The 20,796-nt window shown below is 55.2% G+C and overlaps 1 protein-coding gene across 1 annotated transcript in view; it reads left to right on the top strand.

Annotated features, from left to right (window-relative positions):
* Positions 1–15,635: 15,635 nt before the first annotated feature.
* LOC131093014 (receptor-type tyrosine-protein phosphatase V-like) overlaps positions 15,636–20,796 on the top strand; it is a gene marked incomplete at its 5' end in the record, with an annotated part of 49,799 nt that continues 44,638 nt past the window's right edge. The window contains 3 exons of the mRNA XM_058040014.1: positions 15,636–15,851; positions 16,780–16,843; positions 19,063–19,329. Of these exons, the coding sequence (XP_057895997.1) occupies positions 15,636–15,851; positions 16,780–16,843; positions 19,063–19,329 (547 nt within the window). The remainder of the gene's footprint in view (positions 15,852–16,779; positions 16,844–19,062; positions 19,330–20,796) is intronic.

Genomic DNA, 20,796 nt, shown 5'->3' with positions numbered 1-20,796 from the left:
GAAATTGTGAAAAATGCCAATAGCTTGTTTTTAAAATGTTTTTAAAATGTTAAAAGTTTAATAGTAATAAAATGGTTTTAAAAATAGTAATACAATTAGAGTAATAATTATTTGGATAATTTGAATTAGGACAATATGAGACAATAGAAACAAAGAGTTACAGACGTCCAGGTATCTTTTTCTGGGCAAAATAAGCCTGAAAAAGGACCCATGTTAACAGAGGATTAACCCTTAAAAACAATAACCTGTTGCATATTCATACACTTCATACATGATGCATAAATTCCATTCAAACACAGGATTCTGTCTGGTCAGTGTCAACTTCTCCCTCCTAATCCTGATGTCATCTTCAGCACTGAGCAAGGTGGGAAGAAGTTCATTTCTTCTGATAATGGGGCAATAAATTCTCTTTCTCTGAGATATTCAGGTGTCCTGTGGCTGCTATCTCAGTGTGAGTCCTTTCTTTAGGGAAAAAAGTATCCTACATAGCATAGTTTCTATTTTAACATTATGTTATAACCTAAAACTATACTTAACACACTAGTTAAGAGAATTAATACAGCATAACTTTCTACCACAACACATATAATATTCATTTCAATAATTGCGAAAAGCCAATCATAAAATATGCATTTTTCACAGAAATTAAAACCACAGCATTTTGTGTACAAAGGCAGTGTTGGGCAACAAGCAGTAATAGGCTACATGATAAGAATGGAGATTGCAACACCAGGAGGACACTGTCTCCAGGGATGGGTATTTCAAGGGATTTTCTTCTGTCTGACAAGATCCCAGCAGGAGGCATTTGATAGGCATCATCAGAAGTTTGTCCCAGAAGGTTTTCATCTGACAGGATTCCAGCAATTATCCACCAGTTCTGGGAAACGTGTCAGGAAGAAAGAAAAAACTACGATAATATGCTAAAATATGCTAAAATATGCTAAAGAGGAGCCCCTTGCAGAGCCCAAAATCCTATATAAAACAGACTCCAGAAATGGCATTTGGAGACCCACAGGGACTTTGGTGTGGTAGAGGCCAAATCCTGAGTCTCCCCGACCCTGGATCACCTGGCTCAGAGTCAAATTGCTTGTGGCTTCTTCCAAATTTATACTTTGATAATTTAATAAATTTCCTTCATTATTGAATTGGAGTATTCATTTATAACAGCCTGTTACAGTCAAATTTTCTGGAAAACTCTTTTCGCCCAGGATTTTCTCCTGGGAAGCTGAGACGCCTCAGAGAAAAAGGAAAACAATAATTATCTGATTTGTTTCTCCTGTGTTTTGCTTTTTTAGAATAGGTTTAGAGATTGTTTACTAACAGGTGGTCGTTTCATTAATTTCATGTGATTTGTTTTGGCTTATTGGCCAATTATGGTCAAGCTGTGTTGAGGCTCTGTTTTGGAATATAGTAATATAGGTAAAGCAAGATATAATAATATAGATAACGCTTCATCTTCTTCTTCATAAGTTTAAGTGGTATTGTAGTGTAATGTAATGTAATGTAATGTATGTAATTAGATAAAAAAGTCCACATTGCAGCCCACACATAGTTAGTTATTAGTAAATTAGTTATTACTAATTAAATATTAATTATTAATTAATTATCAATTACCATTAATTAGTTATTAGTTAGTTTTTTTAAATAAAAATAATTTAGGTGTAATTTCTTAATTAGACAGCTTATCCTTAAAAGGCCTTGTAGAGAGAGAGAGACAGGGCTCCATTTTTAGTGTGTTAGAGCGAAGTGCTGTAGAACTCAGGATTTGTGAGACTGTGACAAAGGTAAGAACTAATAAACATCTGGGTCCCAACAAAAAATCACACATTTAATCCCGACCCCAGCAAAAAGAATTTAAAACTCAACAGGCACAGATCCTCTCCTAGCCTTTGATAACAGCTAGAAAGGTGCTTCAAATAGCCCACACCCAGCCAGTGTCTGCTGCAGAAATAGGTGTGGTGAGTCCAGCCAATGGCAAGTTGTGGGAGTTGGATAAACAGAAACTTCTACAGATACTGAAGGATTTGATTTGTTATAAAAAATATTAAACTTAAAAGTTAATAAACTATAAAAAATTATTAAAAATTATAATAAAAGCATATGTGTATACATGAGTTGGAAGCCCTTTGAATAAAATAGCAGTAATACAGTATAAATAATTAAAAGTGATGAGTTTAATAATAAATAATTAAAAGTGATAACAAAATAAACCCTGTAGCAACTATCTATTAGTTTAAAAAGCTATATATTACCTTACAACAAAGAAACTTGTGACTACTTTAAACTATAACCAAATACTCCTTTAAAATCTCACAACCTCTGAGACTAATATTTATCTAAACAATAAATCATTCTTAACCCAAAAATAAGCCCATCCCTTCATTACTAACAACAACAATAACAAGTGAGTCACTGCTCAGGGGTTAAGATTCTTAACCTTGCTAAGGACAGACTGTACATGCAGCTGCCTGAGGCCAAAGGGCCATGGAGGATGTGCCAGCAGCTTAAATTTTAGGGAAAAAAATCTTCTCTGAAAGGTGATCAGACACTGGCACAGGTTGCCCAGGGTGGAGACAAGGCAGGTAAATGTGGCTGTTGTAGATGAGTGATGAGATGGTGGCTCTCAATGGAGGGTGAACATTCTGTGTGTGTTAAGAGAAGTTTTGTAGATGCTGAGTTGTGTTACTGTGATGTGTCCTCCTCCTCATTGTTATCATGGGATGGCCTTGGTACTCAGGCATTGGGAGGGTTGGCTTGTTACTATGGCAACACCTGAGCTCCACCCAAGGTGTGAGAAAGTGACAGCAAGGAAGGGGTTAACTGACAGGACTTTAGGAGGGGATAGAGGTATAAAAAGCAGAGCATGCAGTTTGAAGATGAGCATGTGGCTGGTAGTCAGGGGGCTCACAGCACTGTAAATTTTCCTTATTTAGTCCTTTTGTTTGTTTGTTTGTTTTTTTGTTAAAGTTTAATACACCTTCAAAAATTTCAAAAGGTGCCCAGTCATTTCTCACATCGCACTTGGGGACATGGCTCAGTGGTGGGGCAGTGGTTGAAGTTGGTGACCTTAGAAGGCTTTTCCAAGCTGAATAACTGTGTGATGACTTTTCCAACCTGAACAACTCTCTCTTCTTGCATGTGTGAAACATGCATATTTTATGATTGGCTTTTTGCAAATATTAAAAGGAATATTATATGTGTTATGTTAAAAAGTGATGCTGTATTAATTCTCTTAAGTAGTGTGTTATAGTTTTAGGTTACAACATAATGTTAAAATAGAAACTATGCTTTGTAAGATACTTTTTTAAAAGAGAGGAATTAAGTACTCCCAAAGGGCTAGCAGCCACAGGACACCTATATCTTTCAGAGAAAGAGAATTTATTGCTCTCTTATCAGAAGAAACAAACTTCTTCCTGCCTCACTCAGCCCTGAAGACGCCATCAGGATTAAGAGGAAGAAGTTGACACTGACCAGACAGAATCCTGTGTTTGAATGGAATTTATGCATCATGTATGAGGTACATGAATATGCAACAGGCTGTTGTTTTTAAGGGTTAATCCTCTGTTAATGTGGGTCCTTTTTCAGGCTTATTTTGCCCAGAAAAAGGTACCCAGACTGACCATAACTCTTTGTTTTTACTGTCTCATATTGTCCTAATCCAAATTGTCCAAATTTTTATTAGTCTAATTATATTACTATTTTTATAACCATTTTATTATCATTAAACTTTTAAAATTTTAAAAACAAGTGATTGGCGTTTTTCACAACCTTCAAAAAATTTAAAAAGTGAGCAGTCATTTCTCACATGGTGCTTGGGGATGTGGCTTAGTGGTGAGCAGGGCAGTGCTGGGGCAGTGGTTGAACCTGGTGATCTTAGAAGGCTTTTCCAACCTGAACAACTTAGTGATGACTTTTCCAAGCTGAACAACTCTGTGGTGATTCTTGCCTGGCAAGAGGCAGAGCCCTGGCAGACCCAGGTCCCATCCCTGCAGCTGGAGGAGCCTGGCCTGGACAGGCAGAGGCAGCCAGAGGGCAGCAATGCAGAGCTGATGGTTCTGCCCAATGCTTCTCCTCCAGCTCTCAGCCATAACAGAATGTGGGCTTGTCTGCTTTGAAAGCCGCTCTGGATTGCAGAAATTCAGGGAGCTGCCATGTTGGGCCATGCCTGCTCCTCCTGTGATTCCTCTGAGTGCTCTTGGTCTTGTGGCCGGAGGTGGGAGCCACAGGATCTTGCAGCACATGGAGTCTGCTTTGTCCTGGTTCCAGGCGTCAGAAATATTCCTGTCTGTTCACAGTGGGGAAGTCAGGGTGCTTGGAGCCACAGATGCCCCAGATCTGGAGGAAAAGCAAAGAAAGGGTGAGATTTTTAGTGCTTGGAGCCACAGATGCCCCAGATCTGGAGGAAAAGCAAAGAAACTGTGAGCTTTTAGTTTCTATTTTTCTGCTGTTGGGGCTGAGAGGGGTCCCTAGCTGCTCTGGGGCTGAGAACACCTTTCCTGCCAGCAAGTCCAAGGATGAAGCCATGGAGCTTTCAGCACTGGAGGAGAAATGCAGGCAGCAACTGGTGTCACCAGGGTCCCAGATGCAACAGAAGTGTTTGGCTTCTTGCCCATGAGAGCTGTGCCCTGCCAGACAGCAGCTGTACCACCCCCAGGGCTGCTGAGCACCCTGCCCTGCTCCTGCCAGCGGAGCACGGGGTCAGGGCTGGCACCAGGGTGGTGTTTGTGGTGACCCTGAGCAAAGCACTGGGCCTCCCACCCCTGGGGCCAGCAGCACATCACAGGTGTGGTGCCTGGTGGGCAGTGCCATGGTCACTGTGCAGTGCTGCAGCTGCTGGTTCAGCATCCCTCTACCCCCACACCTCACCTCTGGCTTTTGAGGGGTGTTTTGGGTCAGAGTGGGTTCCTCTGTGATGCTGAGCCTGCCTTGGTGCTGGGGCCCAGGGCTGTGGTAGCAGGACAGGGCAGCAGAGGTCAGTGGGGCAGAGGATGGAGAAGCAGCAGCTGAGCACCCACAGGGCTGCAGAGAAAGGGCAAGGGCAGCCAGCTGTGCTCCCAGGTGGGGCAGGCACCCTGCCCTGCCATGACACCCCTGCCAGCTTGGCATCATGGCACTGTGGCAGATCATGTCCCACCTGGGCACTGCTCCTGCCAGGGGCATCTCCAGCTCCTGTCACAGCCCCTGGGCAGCTGCCGGGCCCGGTGCCCCTCAGGGTGGCAAGGAACATGGAGAAGGGGCAGCCAGGCCTGGTGCCCCTCAGGGTGGCACGGGACATTGAGAAGGGGCTCCCTCACACACCCACAGGGCAGCTGGGCCCGGTGCCCCTCAGGGTGGCAGCAGAGATGGAGAAGGGGCTCCCTCACAAACAAACCCACGGGGCAGGGCCTGGTGCCCCTTGGGATGGCAGAGGAGAGGGAGAAGGGGCTCCCTCACACACCCATAGGGCAGAGCCCGGTGCCCCCCTCCGGATGGTGAGGACATGAAGAAGGGGCTCCCTCACACACCCATGGCACAGCCGGGCCCGGTGCCCCTCAGAGGGGCTGTATCAGGAGCCTCGGAGCAGCGGCTGGAGCAGCAGAGGCGCACCCGGAGTGGCAAACGAAATGAGGCAGAAACTCTGAGCCATAGCTGAGCCGCAGGTGTCCCGGCAGGCATGAGATGCTGGGTTAAAGTGTAGGGAAAAAACCCAGAGGAACGGCGGAAAACAGCGGGGCTGGGCAGCAGAGGCCGAGGAGTCGCGTCCTGGGTTTCTCCCCTGAGGAGCCCCAGTAGATGGTGAGGGCCCTTTTCCAGTGAGGGCCCTTTTCCAGTGAGGTCAGGTGTTAATAAGGTCCCAGTTCCACGCCATTCTTACACCAAAGGCTCACCCACAGTAAGGAAGAAGCTGAGAGGAAAGCTAATGTCTTTACAAAGAATTTGATGGGTGAAGGTATGGGTGTTAACGTCTTTGAAATGGGTCATAATGTCTCTACTAACTTCGGGCAGCAGGTTTGTTGTAGAGCCCAGACAGCTTGGCTCCTGAAACACAAGTGTCTGCACAAGCCTGAACTTTTGAACTTTGGGGTAAAATAGTAGGTTTAAGGAGGAATATGTGGTAGGCGGTTCGGGAAGGCTGTACCTTCCCATCACCTCGGCCAATGGGGAAAGGAAGAGGCAACATGGGGCCGGGAGTTTGGGATAAAAGGAGGCTGTGCCCTCCAAAGTTCGGGAGAGGAAGAGAGGAAATGCGTCCATTGGATTCTCTCCCTTTATTCGAGTTAAGGTGTAGGACTTGTCTCTCTCCTCTTTGGACATAAACCTCTGGCATTTGTGGATTTTCCTGACAAAGCAGCACAGGGCTTGACTCTGTGGTGACAGTGAATTGTCCCCGCACCAGTGGCCGCAACTCGACCATTCCCCTCGGATCTGAGAGTAAGAGAGGGCCTGGAGCTGAGCCCAGCCCCTCACCCCCTGTCAAAATCTCGGGATATCTCTGCCCTTCCCAAGAGAAACCCCTCCAGCTAAGAGAATAGCCAGCTGCACCCTTTCCCCCACCTTGGCCATGTCTTTTGTCTCTTCAGTACCAGTTCTTATCATCTCTTAGGAAGCAGATGGGACAAAATTCCCTGAGAGAAAGAAAAAAAAAAAGGAAAAATTCTAACCCCCAGCACTCCTGCTGCAGGTCTCTGGCAAAGGTCGCAGCCGATCTTTTGCAACCTTCTCCTCTGCCAGATGTCAAGCAACAGAACTTGCCTCCCAGACAGGGGGCTGCTCTGGGACCAGGCTCTGTGCAGGCAAGTCCTCTGCCCCAGAGGTGCTGGAAGAGCTCCTTAGAAAACAGGAAACCACTCAACCAGAAAAAGCAGTGAAACATTCCCTCATTCTGCGATGTTTGTTGTTTTAGGCTCTCCCAGCCGAGTGGCTCAAGCTGAGCGGCAGCCCGGCTGATCCCTCTGAGCCTTGGGGCTGTTCCTCTAGGCCCTGCAGAGAGCCCAGCCCGACCCAAGCCAGCCACCACCCACAAGTGATGCAGGACAGCGTGGCTTTGCAGCCCAGATGCCGAACACACTGCTAATGAGAGCCCGGGAGGGCATGAGGAGGCTCAGAAAAGCTTGCTGCATCACTGTTTCCAGCCTTCTGTCCCTCCCCTCCAGCAGCAGAGCATCTCTGCTTCCTGGTGTGTGGATGGTAAACTGAGGCAAGGCAGATGTGTTCCAGTTCAGATGTGAAAATAGCTTCTGCCAGTGCTTTGGGTAGGGACCAGCTCTCCAAGTTTGGCATCTGGGCAGGTCTCCAAGCCTTACAGATGCTCCATGCCCCCAAACCCCCAAATCAGGATGTCCAATTTAATGGACACTTCGCTGAGGACTCCTGGAGAGGCAAGGCTGAGCTCTGTGTCACTCTGGAAGACCTAGTGAATGACCCTAATCAAGCAGCAGAGGTTGTGGCTGAAAGGACAGACAAAACTGTCAGCAGGCAACAGTGGAGGGTGCTGATCCTGCATCCCTCTGAGGCTGCCTCACCCCTGCTCCAGAACTGCAGCAGCCTCCAGGCAAGGCTGAGCATGTGCCAGCAGAGCCTTTGGCAACCAGTGGCTGTGGGAGCTGTGCCTGTGGCCAAGATGTGTCCCAGGCAGCAGCTACTGCTGGGATGTGTGGCTGCCCACAGCAGCGCCCTGGGGAGCAGCCAGCCTGTGCCAGCCCCAAACATGCCAGGAGGGTGGTGCTGGGGCTCCCTGCAGCTGGGCTGGGGGAGTAGAACCCACAAGGGGTCCCCCAGTCCTCCTGTGAAGAAGCAGAGCTGCTTGTGCTGAGGGCTGGATGCAGAAAGCATCAGGCACTGCTGGCAGTCTTCGTGTTGTGTTTGGCTTCAGGAGATGCCAGGAGAAGCTGAGGAGCTGCATAAGCAGGCACTGCCAGGGCTGCAGCCACACTGCAGGGACAGGAGCACCCCTGGGTGCCACACTGCAGCTTCCCAGGACTGCTGCAGTGCAAAGGCCTGTCCCCATCCTCTGGGACACTCAAAGGTGTCACAGCCACAGGAACAGGTGTAAAAAGCCTCAGTCCAGGGCTTGCCGTTGGACACAGTGGTGGTGGCATTGGTGGGGGCATTGGTGTTGGCACTGGCACATGCCAGGGCACATGGGAGAGAAAAGCACCTGGGCACTAAGAGGGGACAATGCCCTGCCTGTGACCTGAGCTGCTAGGCAGGTCTCCTTCCTATCCTGTGACATGAAAGATGGGCAGGCTTTGTGTTTACTCCTCTGAAAAAGAAACCTTCCTCCTGAAAACAAAACCTTTTGTGTGCAAATGCAGCTGTCTGAAGGTTTGTTTTTATACAGGAAACTTTGAACTGGAGGCTGGGTTGGTTTCATTTTGACTTGGGATTTCCAGCTCATGGCGATATTTGGAAACTGAGCTGCTTTCCAAATCTGGAGGCTGGGTTTTCACTGTGGATTGTGGCAGCAGTGTCTGGGGCTTCCTGTTGCTGTCCCTCTCCCTGTCTGCAGAAATCTTAACCCAGCCGAGGTGGGGATGGGTGCCCTTTGGGTGAAGGCTGGATACCTTGAGTGGCAGCTGAAATGTGGGACCCTCCCTTGTGGGACTGGCAAGGGTTGGGCGCAGAACTCCTCCACCATGGGCTGCACAGCATGCAGGAACCCACTGCCCTCATGTGGGGCTAAGCTGGGCTCATTCTGCCAGCCTCTGCCAAGGAGATGGGACCTGTGAAATACCACCCTTGCCCACAGCTGGGACTGGAGGAGACAGGAGTGCTCACACTCAGTGCCATGGCTATTGCACCTCCTCCTGCCCATCCACCAAGATGGGAGTAGGAGTGCCTTGGGACCTGCTCCCAGCTCTGCTCCAAACCCCCTGGCAGACCCTTCTCCTTGTCCCCAGAGACCAGCTGCCCCCATTCACCAGGGTGAGGATAAGTGCCATTCTGGACAAGCACTTGGAATGCTCTGCACGTCCAAGCCAATGCAGCAGCTCCCCTGATGAAGGACTGAAGGGTCGGGATGCCTTCGCTCTGGGATGGTGCCTGGTCTGATGGGGCTCTGGGCAGCAAAGCCTTTGGCAATCACAACCCACAGACACCCCCAGGGCTGGTGCATGGGCTGGATGCCTGTGCTGCCTTCATCACTGTCCCGAGGCTCTCCCAGATCCTCTTTGCAGCAGCAGCACGAGGGGATGCTCAGCATGACCAAGATCCCCAGCACCTGGCTGCAACCACAGAATGTGGAACAAACTCTGGCAAAGTACAGGGAGGAGTGAGCCATGCCCAGCCTGCAGTGCTGGCACACAGCTCCTGCCCCCACAGTGCAGACCCCTGGCCTCAAGGGGCCACGGGAGACATCCCTGTCCAGCTGATCCCTCCTCCCCAGCATCCTGCAGCTGAGAGCTGGGCGAGCCCAGGCGGGCCTTCCCGCCGGTCCAGCCCAGACTTGAACGTCAGGGCCGTGCACCAGCAGAGCAAACGGGTGAGTGTGAGCGTGCCAAGTTGACACCGCACGCGCCAGCGCGCAGGAACGGGCTGTGGACCACGCCAGGGACACCCTCCAGGTGAGCTACGGGTCCCATTCCTTGTCCCTCTCCCTCTTCCCGGACACCTGGTCATAGCCAGATGTGTGCAGCAAGGAAAGGAGTGTGGAACCTCCTGTGCCCTGGCACGGTGCAGACAAACCCGGTGCCACAGCCCTGAGGGGGCGGCAGGGGATGGGCAGCCTCTGAGCACGGCTGTGCCAGGAGCAGAGCATGGCACTCGGTGACTGTCCCTGCACAGGGGGAATCTCCTGCCTGGGCCCCTTGCCCTGTGTGGCACAAGTGGGCACTGGGAGCTGCTCATGGCTACTTCTCAGCTCTGTGTGCATGGCATCCTTGCAGCATTGGGCATTCTTGCTGCCAGCCTGTGCTGGGTGGGAGCAGAGCCCCCCAGGATTCCCCAGGCTGTTGGTGACAGGGTGGGTGATTTTGGAGCCCGGTGCTGCCCCAGCACTACCGTGCAGAAGGTCTGGGACCGGCGCTATGCAGGCTGCTCTCAGCCCTCCCCAGTGAGTGCCTGTTGCCTGGCCAGGGGAAGCAGAGCCTGCTGAGCCCCAGGGGCGGCACCCACGGCCCGGGGGTGCAGAGCAGGTCTGCCCGGCTCTGCCGGCTTCGGGCGCGCTCTGAGTCACCGCAGCCCTGCGCTCCCAGCTCTGCAAGGCGCTGCCTCGCACCCGCAGGCATCCCGGCTCAGCTGCCAGGGCTGAGTGCAGGGAGCCAAGAGCATCACCCAGGTGATGGTGACAGAGTCATTCCTGCCACTCGTCGCTGTCCCCAGGCTGGACAGCGTGGCTGTGCCCTGCCCTGCAGAGGGGCGGCGTCCCCCACCGCCTGCCTGCCCTCCCGCCTCTGCAAAATGGGAAGAGCTCCAAGGTATCAAAGCGGGTCAGGAGGCGGCAGCAGTGCTGGCAGGGCTCCAGGTGGGAATGATTAAACGCTTGCCAGGGGTTGGAGAAGGAGCATCCCAGTGCTCTAGGGTTTAGAGTTGGAGAACCATGGCGTGTGAACCTTGGAAAGCGAGAGGTCCCATTGGCACCTGCATCCTCTGCAGGTTCTGCCCTGGGAGCAGCCTGTTCCTCTTGCTCCTCCCTTGCAGCCCTGGGCAGCACTCAGCACCTCAGAGTAGCAGAGGGGAGAAATTGTGGCCTGGAGCAGTTCACAGTGCTGATGGGCATTGGGAGGGACTGAGGGACAGGGACCAAAGGGTTGGTGCTGGCCTGAGGCAGGACAGGAGCTCCAGAGCTGTTCCCAGCCCAGTCCTAGTGGCAGTATATTAGTATCACATATCATGGGGCCCCTGGGCATATGTTATTGTATGGTGCCAGGTTGGATGTACAGAATCCTGCCCAGGGAGGGATGGCAGAGCTCTCACAGAGACATCAGGCCATGTCCAGACAGCAGTAGAGTCTCCTCTGTGCAGTGCCAGCATTGCCCACAGCACCAGGTGAAGGCTGTGCCCTCTGAGTGACAGGTTGAGCCCCTGTGGGAGTGTCCTTGGCCACACGCTGTCCCCTGGCAGGGGCCCTGCAAAGCTGTGCCTATGCCCGGCCTTGGGAGCATCACCTGCCTCTGTCACCTCACACAGACCCTGTGACACAGCTGGGACCTTTAGGTGAGGTGGGCACTCTGCTGTCCACCCTGCAGGTGCTTCCCAGGGAGGCCTTGGCTCCTCCAGGTGTGCAGGACCATGCTCAAGTGAGGAGATGCCTTAGCTGGTACAAACCAATACTGCCAGCTCCATGCCCAGGGCACCTGGAGAGGAGGCCAGTGCATGGAGCACAATGTGGGTGGGCCCTGCTCTGCTCTGGGCTTGGCTCTGCTCGGGAGGGCAGCCCAGAGCCTTTGCCAGGCAGGGCCTTTGCACTGCACTGTGGCTATTGTCCCTCACCTCAGGCAAGCCCTGACAACACAGTGACAGGCACGCTGTGTCCCCTTTCCCATCTCTGCTCCTGGGTGATGCCCCTGGAGCACAGGGCATGAGCAGTCAGTCCCTGCTGGGGCTCTGCCCCTTCCTAAAGGCGGTGGCTTGGCTGCACAGCCCCTGTCCCCTTTCAGCCCTGGTGGGCTGAGCCATGCAGCCATCCCGGGAGCCCTGAAGCCACCCCGGGAGCCCTGGAGCAATCCCAGGAGCCCTGCAGCCATCCTGGGAACCCTGGAGACATCCCGGACAGGGGGGCATCCCCATCCCCTCGGGCAAGGTGTGTCCCCGTCCCTCCGAGCTGTCAGATGTCCCCATCCCCCTGGGCAGAGGGTGTCCCCATCCCCCCGGGCTGCAGGGTGTCCCCATCCCTCAGGCAGGGGTGTCCCCATCCCTCGGGCTGTCAGATGTCCCCATCCCTCAGGCAGGGATGTCCCCATCCCTCAGGCAGGGGTGTCCCCATCCCTCGGGCTGTCAGATGTCCCCATCCCCCTGGGCAGGGGTGTCCCCATCCCTCAGGCTGTCAGGTGTCCCCATCCCTCCGGGCAGGGGTGTCCCCATCGCCCCAGGCTGCGGGGTGTCCCCATCCCCCTGCTCCTCGCGGTAGCATTTGTTGGTTCGCTGCTTCGCGGAAAATGTGATGACTCGGCAGCCCCTGAGTTTCCAGGCCTGGTTCCAGCTGCTGGGTGGAGAAACTTGTGCAGTTGTCTTTAGGTTTGGCACAGCTGAAGGCTTCATGGTCAGGGGGGACTGGAGGGGAGATCCAGCATCCCCAGCTGAAGGAGGGCTCTCTCTCTCTGTGTGGTGGCACGGTATCACTGAGGTGGCCGTGGGGAAGGCAGGGCTGGCACAGGTTGAGCAGCTTCTGTCCCGTGGGGAGGCTGCTGAGCCCTGCAGCTCCAGGGACAGGGCCTCAGCTTGGCTCCCAGCAGTGCTTTGGGCTGTTTCCACTGCAGCCACAGCCCAAACTCCCTGAGCTGAGGGAGCACAGCCACTGGGACCCGAGGTTAAATAAGCAAGGCTGGTGTTCACACATGTCCCCATGGCAGGGGGTGACAGCTCGCTGTGCCACCAGGACATGCAGAGGCTCTGGAAGCTGCTGGGATGTCTCCTGGTCCATGCTCAGAGGCCAGTCCCATCCTGGTGGGCAGCAAAGCATCCCCCAAGCCCATCCTCGTGCCAAGTGAGGTTACCCCTCCTCCTGGCTGGGGAGGTGTGGGGCAGTGGCACAGTATGGCAGCAAGATCTGAGGGAACACTGTGTTCCAGAAATCCCTGCTTGTCTGCCCAGCTCAGAGACCACATCAGGTAGAACAGACCCTTTGCTCCTTGGGCAAGCCACTGTCCAGAGCAGCTGCCTCAGTGGGGGAGTGGTGGCCCATGCAGGGCTGCAGCAGCAGAGGTTGTGGCTGGAGCTGGAGGTGGCTGGTGCAGGACACTGAGGCTGTGCCCAGGCAGGTGCAGTAACCATGCATGGACTCGGATTCTCTCCAGCTGGGCTGGGCAGGCACAACCCAGCTGGAGTGTCCCAGTGGCTGGGTTTGTCCTCTTGCTGGCCTGGAACTGCTCTTTGGTATGCTTTGAAGCTGCAGGAGCCCCACCTTGACTCTAGGGAAACCTCCTGTCTGAGCCACCACTGCAGGGGACACTGCCCTTGACACTGGGGCATGCAACATCTTTTTCCAGGATTTTCTAGAGTGCCTCTTGTCCCATGTGCCTGGATAACAATTCTCAGCCCAGCAAGGCCCTCCATCCTCACCCCATCCCCTGCTTCATCAGCCAGGGGCTCCCTAAATTCAGCTCTTCCTCACCTGCCATACTCCAGGGACACCAACACTGCTTGCACTGCCTCTGTCCCAGCCACCCTCCAGGTGACCCTCCAGGCTGCTCATGGCAGCAAACAACCCCCCACTCCCCATCCACAGCGTGGTCACCTGTGCTGGCAGCCTGCACCCCACAATGGACTGTGAGGGGACACCCAGTGAGAGCCCCTTTGCAAACGTGTTTGGGGAGCAGCCAGCTGTAACCTCCCTGATCCTGCCTGGGCCCCCGGGTAAACCTGGCAAACCCTCCCTGCAGTGAGGAGCTCCAGCCTCCTCCCAGCCGGCTGCAGCTGCCCAGCTCTGGAAAGGGGCCTTTAAAAACAGTCCCCAGCCCACTGGAGACGGCAGCAATCAGGCCCAAACCTCCCCCTGTCTCATTTCTGGGGAGGTGCTCCACCTCAGGGGCTGGAGGAGCTCACCCCAGTCCCTGCGAGCGCTCACCTTGCACTCAGGTCAGGGAAGGGTGGCCAGCTGCCCATCAGCAGGGATGGGTATCCCCAGAGATGTCTGTGGCACTGGTTGATGGGTCAGCCTCATCACCCCAGGTGCTGGCGCAGTCCCAAGGCTTATCAGGAGATCTCTAAGAGCCACAGCTGCTACCCTGGGCATCCATCACTTGAGCAGATGCACCCATGGCATTTTTGGCATTCAGCCTTTGGAGCTGTGGGCATTAAAGGTTAAAAATCTTGCCTGTGCTGGAGCCAAGGCATTGCCTTCTGCTCCCACCCTGATCTCTGTGTTCAGGGTGCAGGGGAGGGGGAGGTCTGGAGACAGTGACACGTAGAGGTTCTGGTGGTAGAGCTGTACCTTTCTGCTGGGGGAACATCTGAGTCCTAGACAGAAGTGACAAACAGGCCCTGAGTGCTGGGCTGAGCTGCAGGGCCAGGGCTCCTTTGTCCTCAGCCCAGTCCATGCAGGGACCTCTGCAGAGACGTGACTGTGACCACGGACCCGGACTGCTGGCACCAGTCCCATTTGGCTGGGACCTGGGAAATGAACTGTTGCCCATGCCAAGGGAGGGGGATTCATGTTCCCTGTCCCCTTTTCCAGCTGGCTCCATCAGCCTGGGGGTTGTCAGAAGGGTTGGGGTATGGACCTGTGGTTGGAGATGCATCCTAGACCAGGTCCCCTGTGTCCCCCTCTCCTCTTAATTGCATGCAAGAGCTGGAGCTTTCCCGTGTCCTTGTCCGGATACTGGGGGTTGTTCTGTCTGTCACAGGTCCCATCTGACAAACTTCTGTGTCTCTTGTTGAAGGATTCTGGTGTTCTAGAAGACAGGTGGGGGATGTGTTCTACTCTGACAGCTCGGTGGCTTACAGTAATGAGCAGAACATGAATAGCCCCCATAGGTGGCCGTGCTGGCCACTGCGATAGACTCCCACGGCCACAAAGGCTGCGCTGGCTTCCGGACTGATGCATCACTGAACCCCTTCCAGCACTGTCCCAGATCCCCAGCGCTGATGTGAAGCCAATGGCATCTCTGCTGTGAATGAGAGCTGGCACCGTGCCACGCATTGCACAGACACGGCAGAGCACCGCCCTGCACGCAGCCCGGGGCACAGCCTGGTCCCCGGGGCAACTCCCGAAGCACAGCGCCCTCCCACCGGGCACAGCCCGCCCCTCAGATGGGCAGAGCGTGCTTTGGGCACCTCTGTGCCCGTGAGATGGCACGGCAGGAGCCTCTCAGAGTGTGCACTGCCCCCGCCATGGGCACGGCACAGACACCCCCATCCCTGCCCTCGGCGTGCCCAAACCCCCCTCCCCAGCCGCACCTGCACAGCAATTACAGCACACCGAGCTGAAGGGCGCCCAAGGAGGCACAGAGAGAGCAGAGGGCGCACAGAGAGAGCAGAGGGTGCACAGAGAGAGCAGCGGGCGCACAGCGCTCCTCACTCCACACTCGAACCGCGGCTCCCTCCCGCACCCCAGCCCACCCCTGCGCCCTCCTTCCCTTCCTTCCCTCCCTCCCGCGCTGGGTTTGGTTCGGGCGCGCCCTCCCAGCCTGGAGCCGCCGTCAGTCCAGTCCGGTCTCCTCCCCTCCCGCTGCTCCCGCCCCTCCCGCCCCGGCTCCCGGAGCTCCGCCGATGCCAGAGCGGGCTCCAGCCCGGCCGAGCCCCGCCGCAGCGCGGTCCCCCGAGAGCCCGGCCAGCAGCGCCTCCCCCGCGGCCGGCAGCGCTGCCCGCAGCCCGCAGCCGCTCTCCGGGCCAGCTGCGGAGTCACCGCACAGGACACGGACCTGCGGCGACAGCAGCAAATGCGCCCGGCGAGAGGCGGCCGCCCCCGCTGGGCTTCTCCCGGGCTGGAGGCGAGCGCTGCCCCCGCCCAGGGCCAGCGGGCCCGGCCGCGGTGCCACGGGCTGGCCGGTCCCCACTGATGCCACCTTGTCACCCGCGCTCGGAAAGCATGCGGGGACACGGCTGCTGGCTGCCGTGGGACACGGGGCTGGCAGGGGACAGCCGCTGCTGAGAAACTGCCCCCTCGGCCCAACTTTGTCATCCCTCTGATCTGCTGCCACCAGGTCCCCATGAGGTCGCTGCTGCTGCCGCTGCTGGTGCTGTGCGTGCCGCGGCTCCCAGGGACCCTGGCACAGGTAAGCGCTCGCTCGGCTCCCCAGCCCCGCTTTGGCTCCGCGGCTCTCTGCTGCCAGCTCGGGCTGGGGCTGCGGGTGCCTCTCCCTGGCCGTGCCACATCAGCGGCTTCGCCATCCCAGCGGCGCTTCCCCCGCTGCCCCTCGCCCCCGGTGCTCCGGGCCCGCTGCCCGGAGCGCGGCGTGTCCCCGTTGTTGCCGTGGTGCGCGGCTCCCGGCCCGGCTGCTGTTCCCAGGCTCCCCAGCCGCTCCGCTCTCCTCTGCCAAAAGCGCCGCGATCGGTGGGGAGCCGACGCGAGTCTGCCCGCAGAGCCGAGGGAAAAGGACGCCAGGAAAATGATGGTTGTGCTGTGGCTTGTAGCAGGACAGGGAGTGGGCAGGAGACATTTCCTTTAACGTGGGGGGAACTGACGCCGGTCCAAAGCCGGGCACACCCTGCTGGGAGCAGGCTGTGAGAGAACGGGTGTCGCCGCTGCCGGGAGGGTGCCGGCGGCTCCGGGGATTCTGTTCTGCCCTTTGGGGTGGCAGCTGGGCTGAGGTCTGTGGTGCCTCCCTTCCCTTGGTGGTGGGAAGGCGGTGTGCCTGTAGAGGGAATGAGATTGCCAGGCCTGTGCAGAGCTCAGTCCCTCCCTCTCTCTGCAGAACTTCTCCTGTGTCCTGGCTGGTTTGGTGGCCCTGTGGGCATGGCCTGTCTGCAGCCCCAGGACCCCTGCAAAAGGCCAGGGCAGCCCACAAGCTGCATCTGCCAAGTCTGTCTCTTTGCCTTGGCTAAGGGAGGTCTGAGAAGTGACCCAGGCTCTCCTAGGAAAAGGGGTCACAGCCCACAGATGCCATGGCAGGGTGGGAGCTGTGCCTGGCACAGGGCACCTCTCCCAGGTGCCACTCTCAGCTCATCCTGCTCCTCTCTCACTTGACACTTTCAATCCCCCAGGGCGAGGGATGCAACCACGAAGCACAGGCAGGGCTGGAGGGCCAGGATGCACGTGGTGAAAGAGGTGAGTCACAGCAAGGAGGTTCCCAGGCACAGGAGGGCACCATGGTCTCATGCCTGGAGGGGTGAGATGAGATGTGCTGCACCAGGACTCTTGGAGTTAAGAGTAGCTTTGTAAATATTCTGCTTTAGGCTGACTGCCCGCCCAGGGAAGGGGAGAGTCAGTCTCATCCCTCTCCAGCAACCAACTGGATGGGGGCACAAGGCTCCAGAGCTCTCTGCTTCCACAGAGCACCAGCTGGGCTCAGTGGCAGCACTGCCATTGGTGCCCTGCTCAGAGCCTTGGAGGTGGATCAGAATCTGGGCAGGATCAGAATCTCTAAGGCAGCCCCATGGCTGCTGTAGGCCTGGAGCCAGCACAGTGCCCACATGGCACCAGCCTGTGCCAGTGAGAAATCACCTGGATGATCCACAGGCACCTGTCAGGGCATGAGGTGTGTGTGGATGTGCTGTGTGTGGCGTGGTTAGTGGGAACATGAGCAGTGCTGGGTCACAGGCCTCTGGCCCATTTTAGGTACATTTGTGCTGCAGATGTGAGGAGGATGACAGAGGGAGGCAGGTGATGGAGCTGCTGGAAACTCAAGAGAAGCAGAGAAACATGGGCTGAGAGCTCACACCTTCAGGAGATAAAAAGAGCTTGCAGTAACAAACCATCCTGTTTGTTTGGACAGTGAGCTGTGGGTTGCCTTCAGGTCAGCTCTGCCTGGTGCTCTGGGTGTCTGCTGACAGCAAGGGTGGCCCAGGTATAGACACCTCACCCATGGCACCCAGCTGCATTTAGTTAGCTAAATGTTACCTTTCCTGAGCTGGCTGATCCTAAATACACACTTGAACTTCTCAGGGATGGCCCTGTGGGGCACTACATGCTCCTGTTCATGTCCACCTGATGTCCTCTGGTCATTTTGCCCTCACCAGCAGGCTCCAAAGCAGAGCATTGCATGGAACAGAAGTTGCACATAGTTCTGAAAGTCTTCAGCTCTGGGGAAGACACACACACAGAGCTCCTGAGCAGTGCCAATGGTGTCCCTCCACCCCACACTGCTCCTCCCTGGCTGTAAATGTGCCCCATGGCAGGGCTCTGGGGCAGTCACTGTGCTTGGTTCCTGCTGTCTCACTGTGCCAGACCCTGTGTAAGCCTGTCAGAACACTTTGGATACCATAAATTTTAAGTGCTAATTATTTCACAAATGTCTTATTAGCACTACAGCTGTTCTGGCATTTTCCAAAGGCTGAGTGCCATAGAAAGCTCATGGATGTGGCACCTGGGGACTTGGGTTAGTGCTGGGGGAGCAGTTGGACTCAATGATCTTAAAGGGCTTTTCCAGCCTCAATGGTTCCATGACTGACAGCAAGGCTGAGGGCTGGGGTGTGTAACAATCTGCTGAAGACATTGTGAGGCAGAGATGGACCCTGCCCTGGTCACACCACCAGCTTGGGCCTGACAGACAGGCTCTGCTTGGCTCCTCTTGTGTGGGTGACCCTGAGCAGCTCCAAGGGCAGGAATTCAATAGCAGTTTCAGCCACTGACCCAGCAATTAGGCCAAGCCCTGAATGCCACTTCCCTGTCCCCAGACACTCCATTGGGATGCCACAGCCCCAGTGCACTGTCCTCACTGCTGCAGCACAGCCAGGGCAGGGACACACCTCAGCACGGTCACTCTGGTCCCACATTTCCTCCATGCATGCAGTGTCCCACTCCTCCCTTGTCACCTCTGAACTGGCAGGATGGGGGTGACTCATTGTATGGATCCCCCAAAGCAGCTTTTGCCCCTCCTCTGTCAGAGCCCACACAGGGGCAGACACTGTTGCAGGGATCACAATGGTCCCCCTGCCACATCCATCCTGCTCCCTGTCTTGCTTCTCCATGGTGGATCCAGAGCCTTCAACATCTTTTTGGGGGGCTCAGGCCAGCCAAGGTGATGAGCAGTGGATTATACCCAGCCAGGGAACTTCTCTGCCTTAAACCAGGACTCTCTGGACAAAGCCCATGGTGACTGAAGCCTTCTGGTCTTTCTCCAATGGAGGAGCAGATGCTCCATGTTTGGAGCATCTCTTTGACCTGAGTTAATGAAGGTTTCTGAATGTTCCTCAGAAGGCCGTTCAGAGCCCTTGGGGTCAGGGTGGTGCTGTACCTCAGCAGGGGTGGGTGGCTGGGAGCTGGCCCTGCAGCCTGGCACCCAACACCACCAATCCCTGCTGAGAGTTTTGGCTTTGCCTCTGCAGGCACCCTCCTGAATGTCAGTGTGAGTGACCATGACCGCTCAGACTCCCTCCTCCTGTCCTGGGATGAGCCAGAGGGAGGTGCCAGGGGGTATTTCCTTGCCCTGTCCCCCCTGGGGTCAGGCATGCTGCTGCAGAATGGCTCTGCTGGACCCAACACCACCAGCTTCTGGTTCCATGGGCTGACTCCTGGCACACGCTACGAGATCGAGGTGACAGCCACGCTGGCCTGCAGGGACACCACCAGCCAGAGCATCACAGCACAGACAAGTAAGGGCTCCCAGGACCTCAGTGCTCCTTCCAGTGGTTGTTGTGCTGTTTGGAGTCCTAGTGGTTTGTGGGAGGTTGGGCTTTTCCTCACTTTCACAAGAATTTAGGTCCTTCCTGCGTCCCCAGAGTCTTAAGTTGGGCTTTTCCTCACTTTCACAAGAATTTAGGTCCTTCTTGGTTTCCCAGAGTCCTAGGTTGGGCTTTTTGTCACTTTCAAAAGAACTAGAGTCCTTCCCGGGTCCCTAGAGTCTTAGCTTGGGCTTTTCCTCATTTTCACAAGAATTAGGGTCTTTCATGGGTCCCCAGAGTTTTAGGTTGGTCCTTTCCTCACTTTCACCAGAAATAGGGTCCTTTCTGTGTCCCGAATCTTAGGTTGGGCTTTTCCTCACTTTCACAAGAATTAAAGTCCTTCCTGGGTCCCCAGAGTCTTAGGGATCATTCCTTCATCCTTGTCCTGCCCCTGCTCCTTGTATGGGCTGGGTTTGTGCTGTGTCTTCTCCTAGAAAAATGGAGATAATGATGGACCAGCCCATGGTGTGGCTCACAGAGAGCTGAGGGAAATGTCATGCCTGGAAGTCAAGAAGTAGCCACAAGGAAGGAGCACCTGCCCCACAATTTTGGCACATCTCTGTCAATCACTGCTCACCCCCAGGCCTTGCTCTGTGCCAAGGGCTGGAGAAGGGGACAGGGCTGGTGGTTCTACAGCTCAGGTGGGGATGGCAGCCCTTGCCTGCACCTCTCCAGAAGATCCTTGAGTAAGTCAGTGCAGGTGAAGGTGGGAAACAAAGCAAAGAAGAGTAGAGCTGGAGGGAGGAGATTGAACTGTGGAGGGGCTGCTGTCAGGCAGCAGTGGCAGAGGCAGAAGCTGGTTGTCACAGAAAGGCAGGTGGCAGGACCCACAGGGCCACCAGGAACAGAGGACCTGTCAGCAGGTGAGCTTCCAGGTGATGATGGCCTCACCTTTATGTGTTGGGCCTGACCAAGCCTCCCCGCTCCATTCAGAGGAGCTGCCGAGACTGATCCAAGGGGATGGTGCAGCCACACAGCCCATAGGAGGCTGGTGGGTGGTCAGGGAGGTCATGGGGCTGTGCTTGGGGAGTCCCTGCTGGAGCCCCTCTGCTCTGGAGACAGGCTGAGAGCTGGGGTTGTTCAGCCTGGAGAGGAGAAAGCTCCCAGGTGACCTTAAAATGCCTTTTAGTGCCTAGAGGGGATGTGAAAATGGAGAAATAGGGGCTTTTTACATGGGCAGATGGTGGCAGGAGTTTTAAACTGGCAGAGGAGAAGTTTAGATCACATCTTAGGAAGACATTCTTCCCTGTGAGGGTGGTAAAGCCCTGGCACAGGTTAACCCGGAGAAGCTGTGGCTGCCCCATCCCTGGGAGTGTCCCAAGGCCAGGTTGGACAGGGCTGGAATAGTGGAAGGGGGAATGAATGAGCTTCAAGGTCCTTTCCAATCCAAACCATTCC

Source organism: Melospiza georgiana, chromosome 23 (assembly GCF_028018845.1).
Source record: "Melospiza georgiana isolate bMelGeo1 chromosome 23, bMelGeo1.pri, whole genome shotgun sequence".
Lineage (NCBI taxonomy): Eukaryota > Metazoa > Chordata > Aves > Passeriformes > Passerellidae > Melospiza > Melospiza georgiana.
The sequence above is the reverse complement of the archived record's forward strand: the minus strand, read 5'-3'. Positions and strand labels throughout refer to the sequence as shown.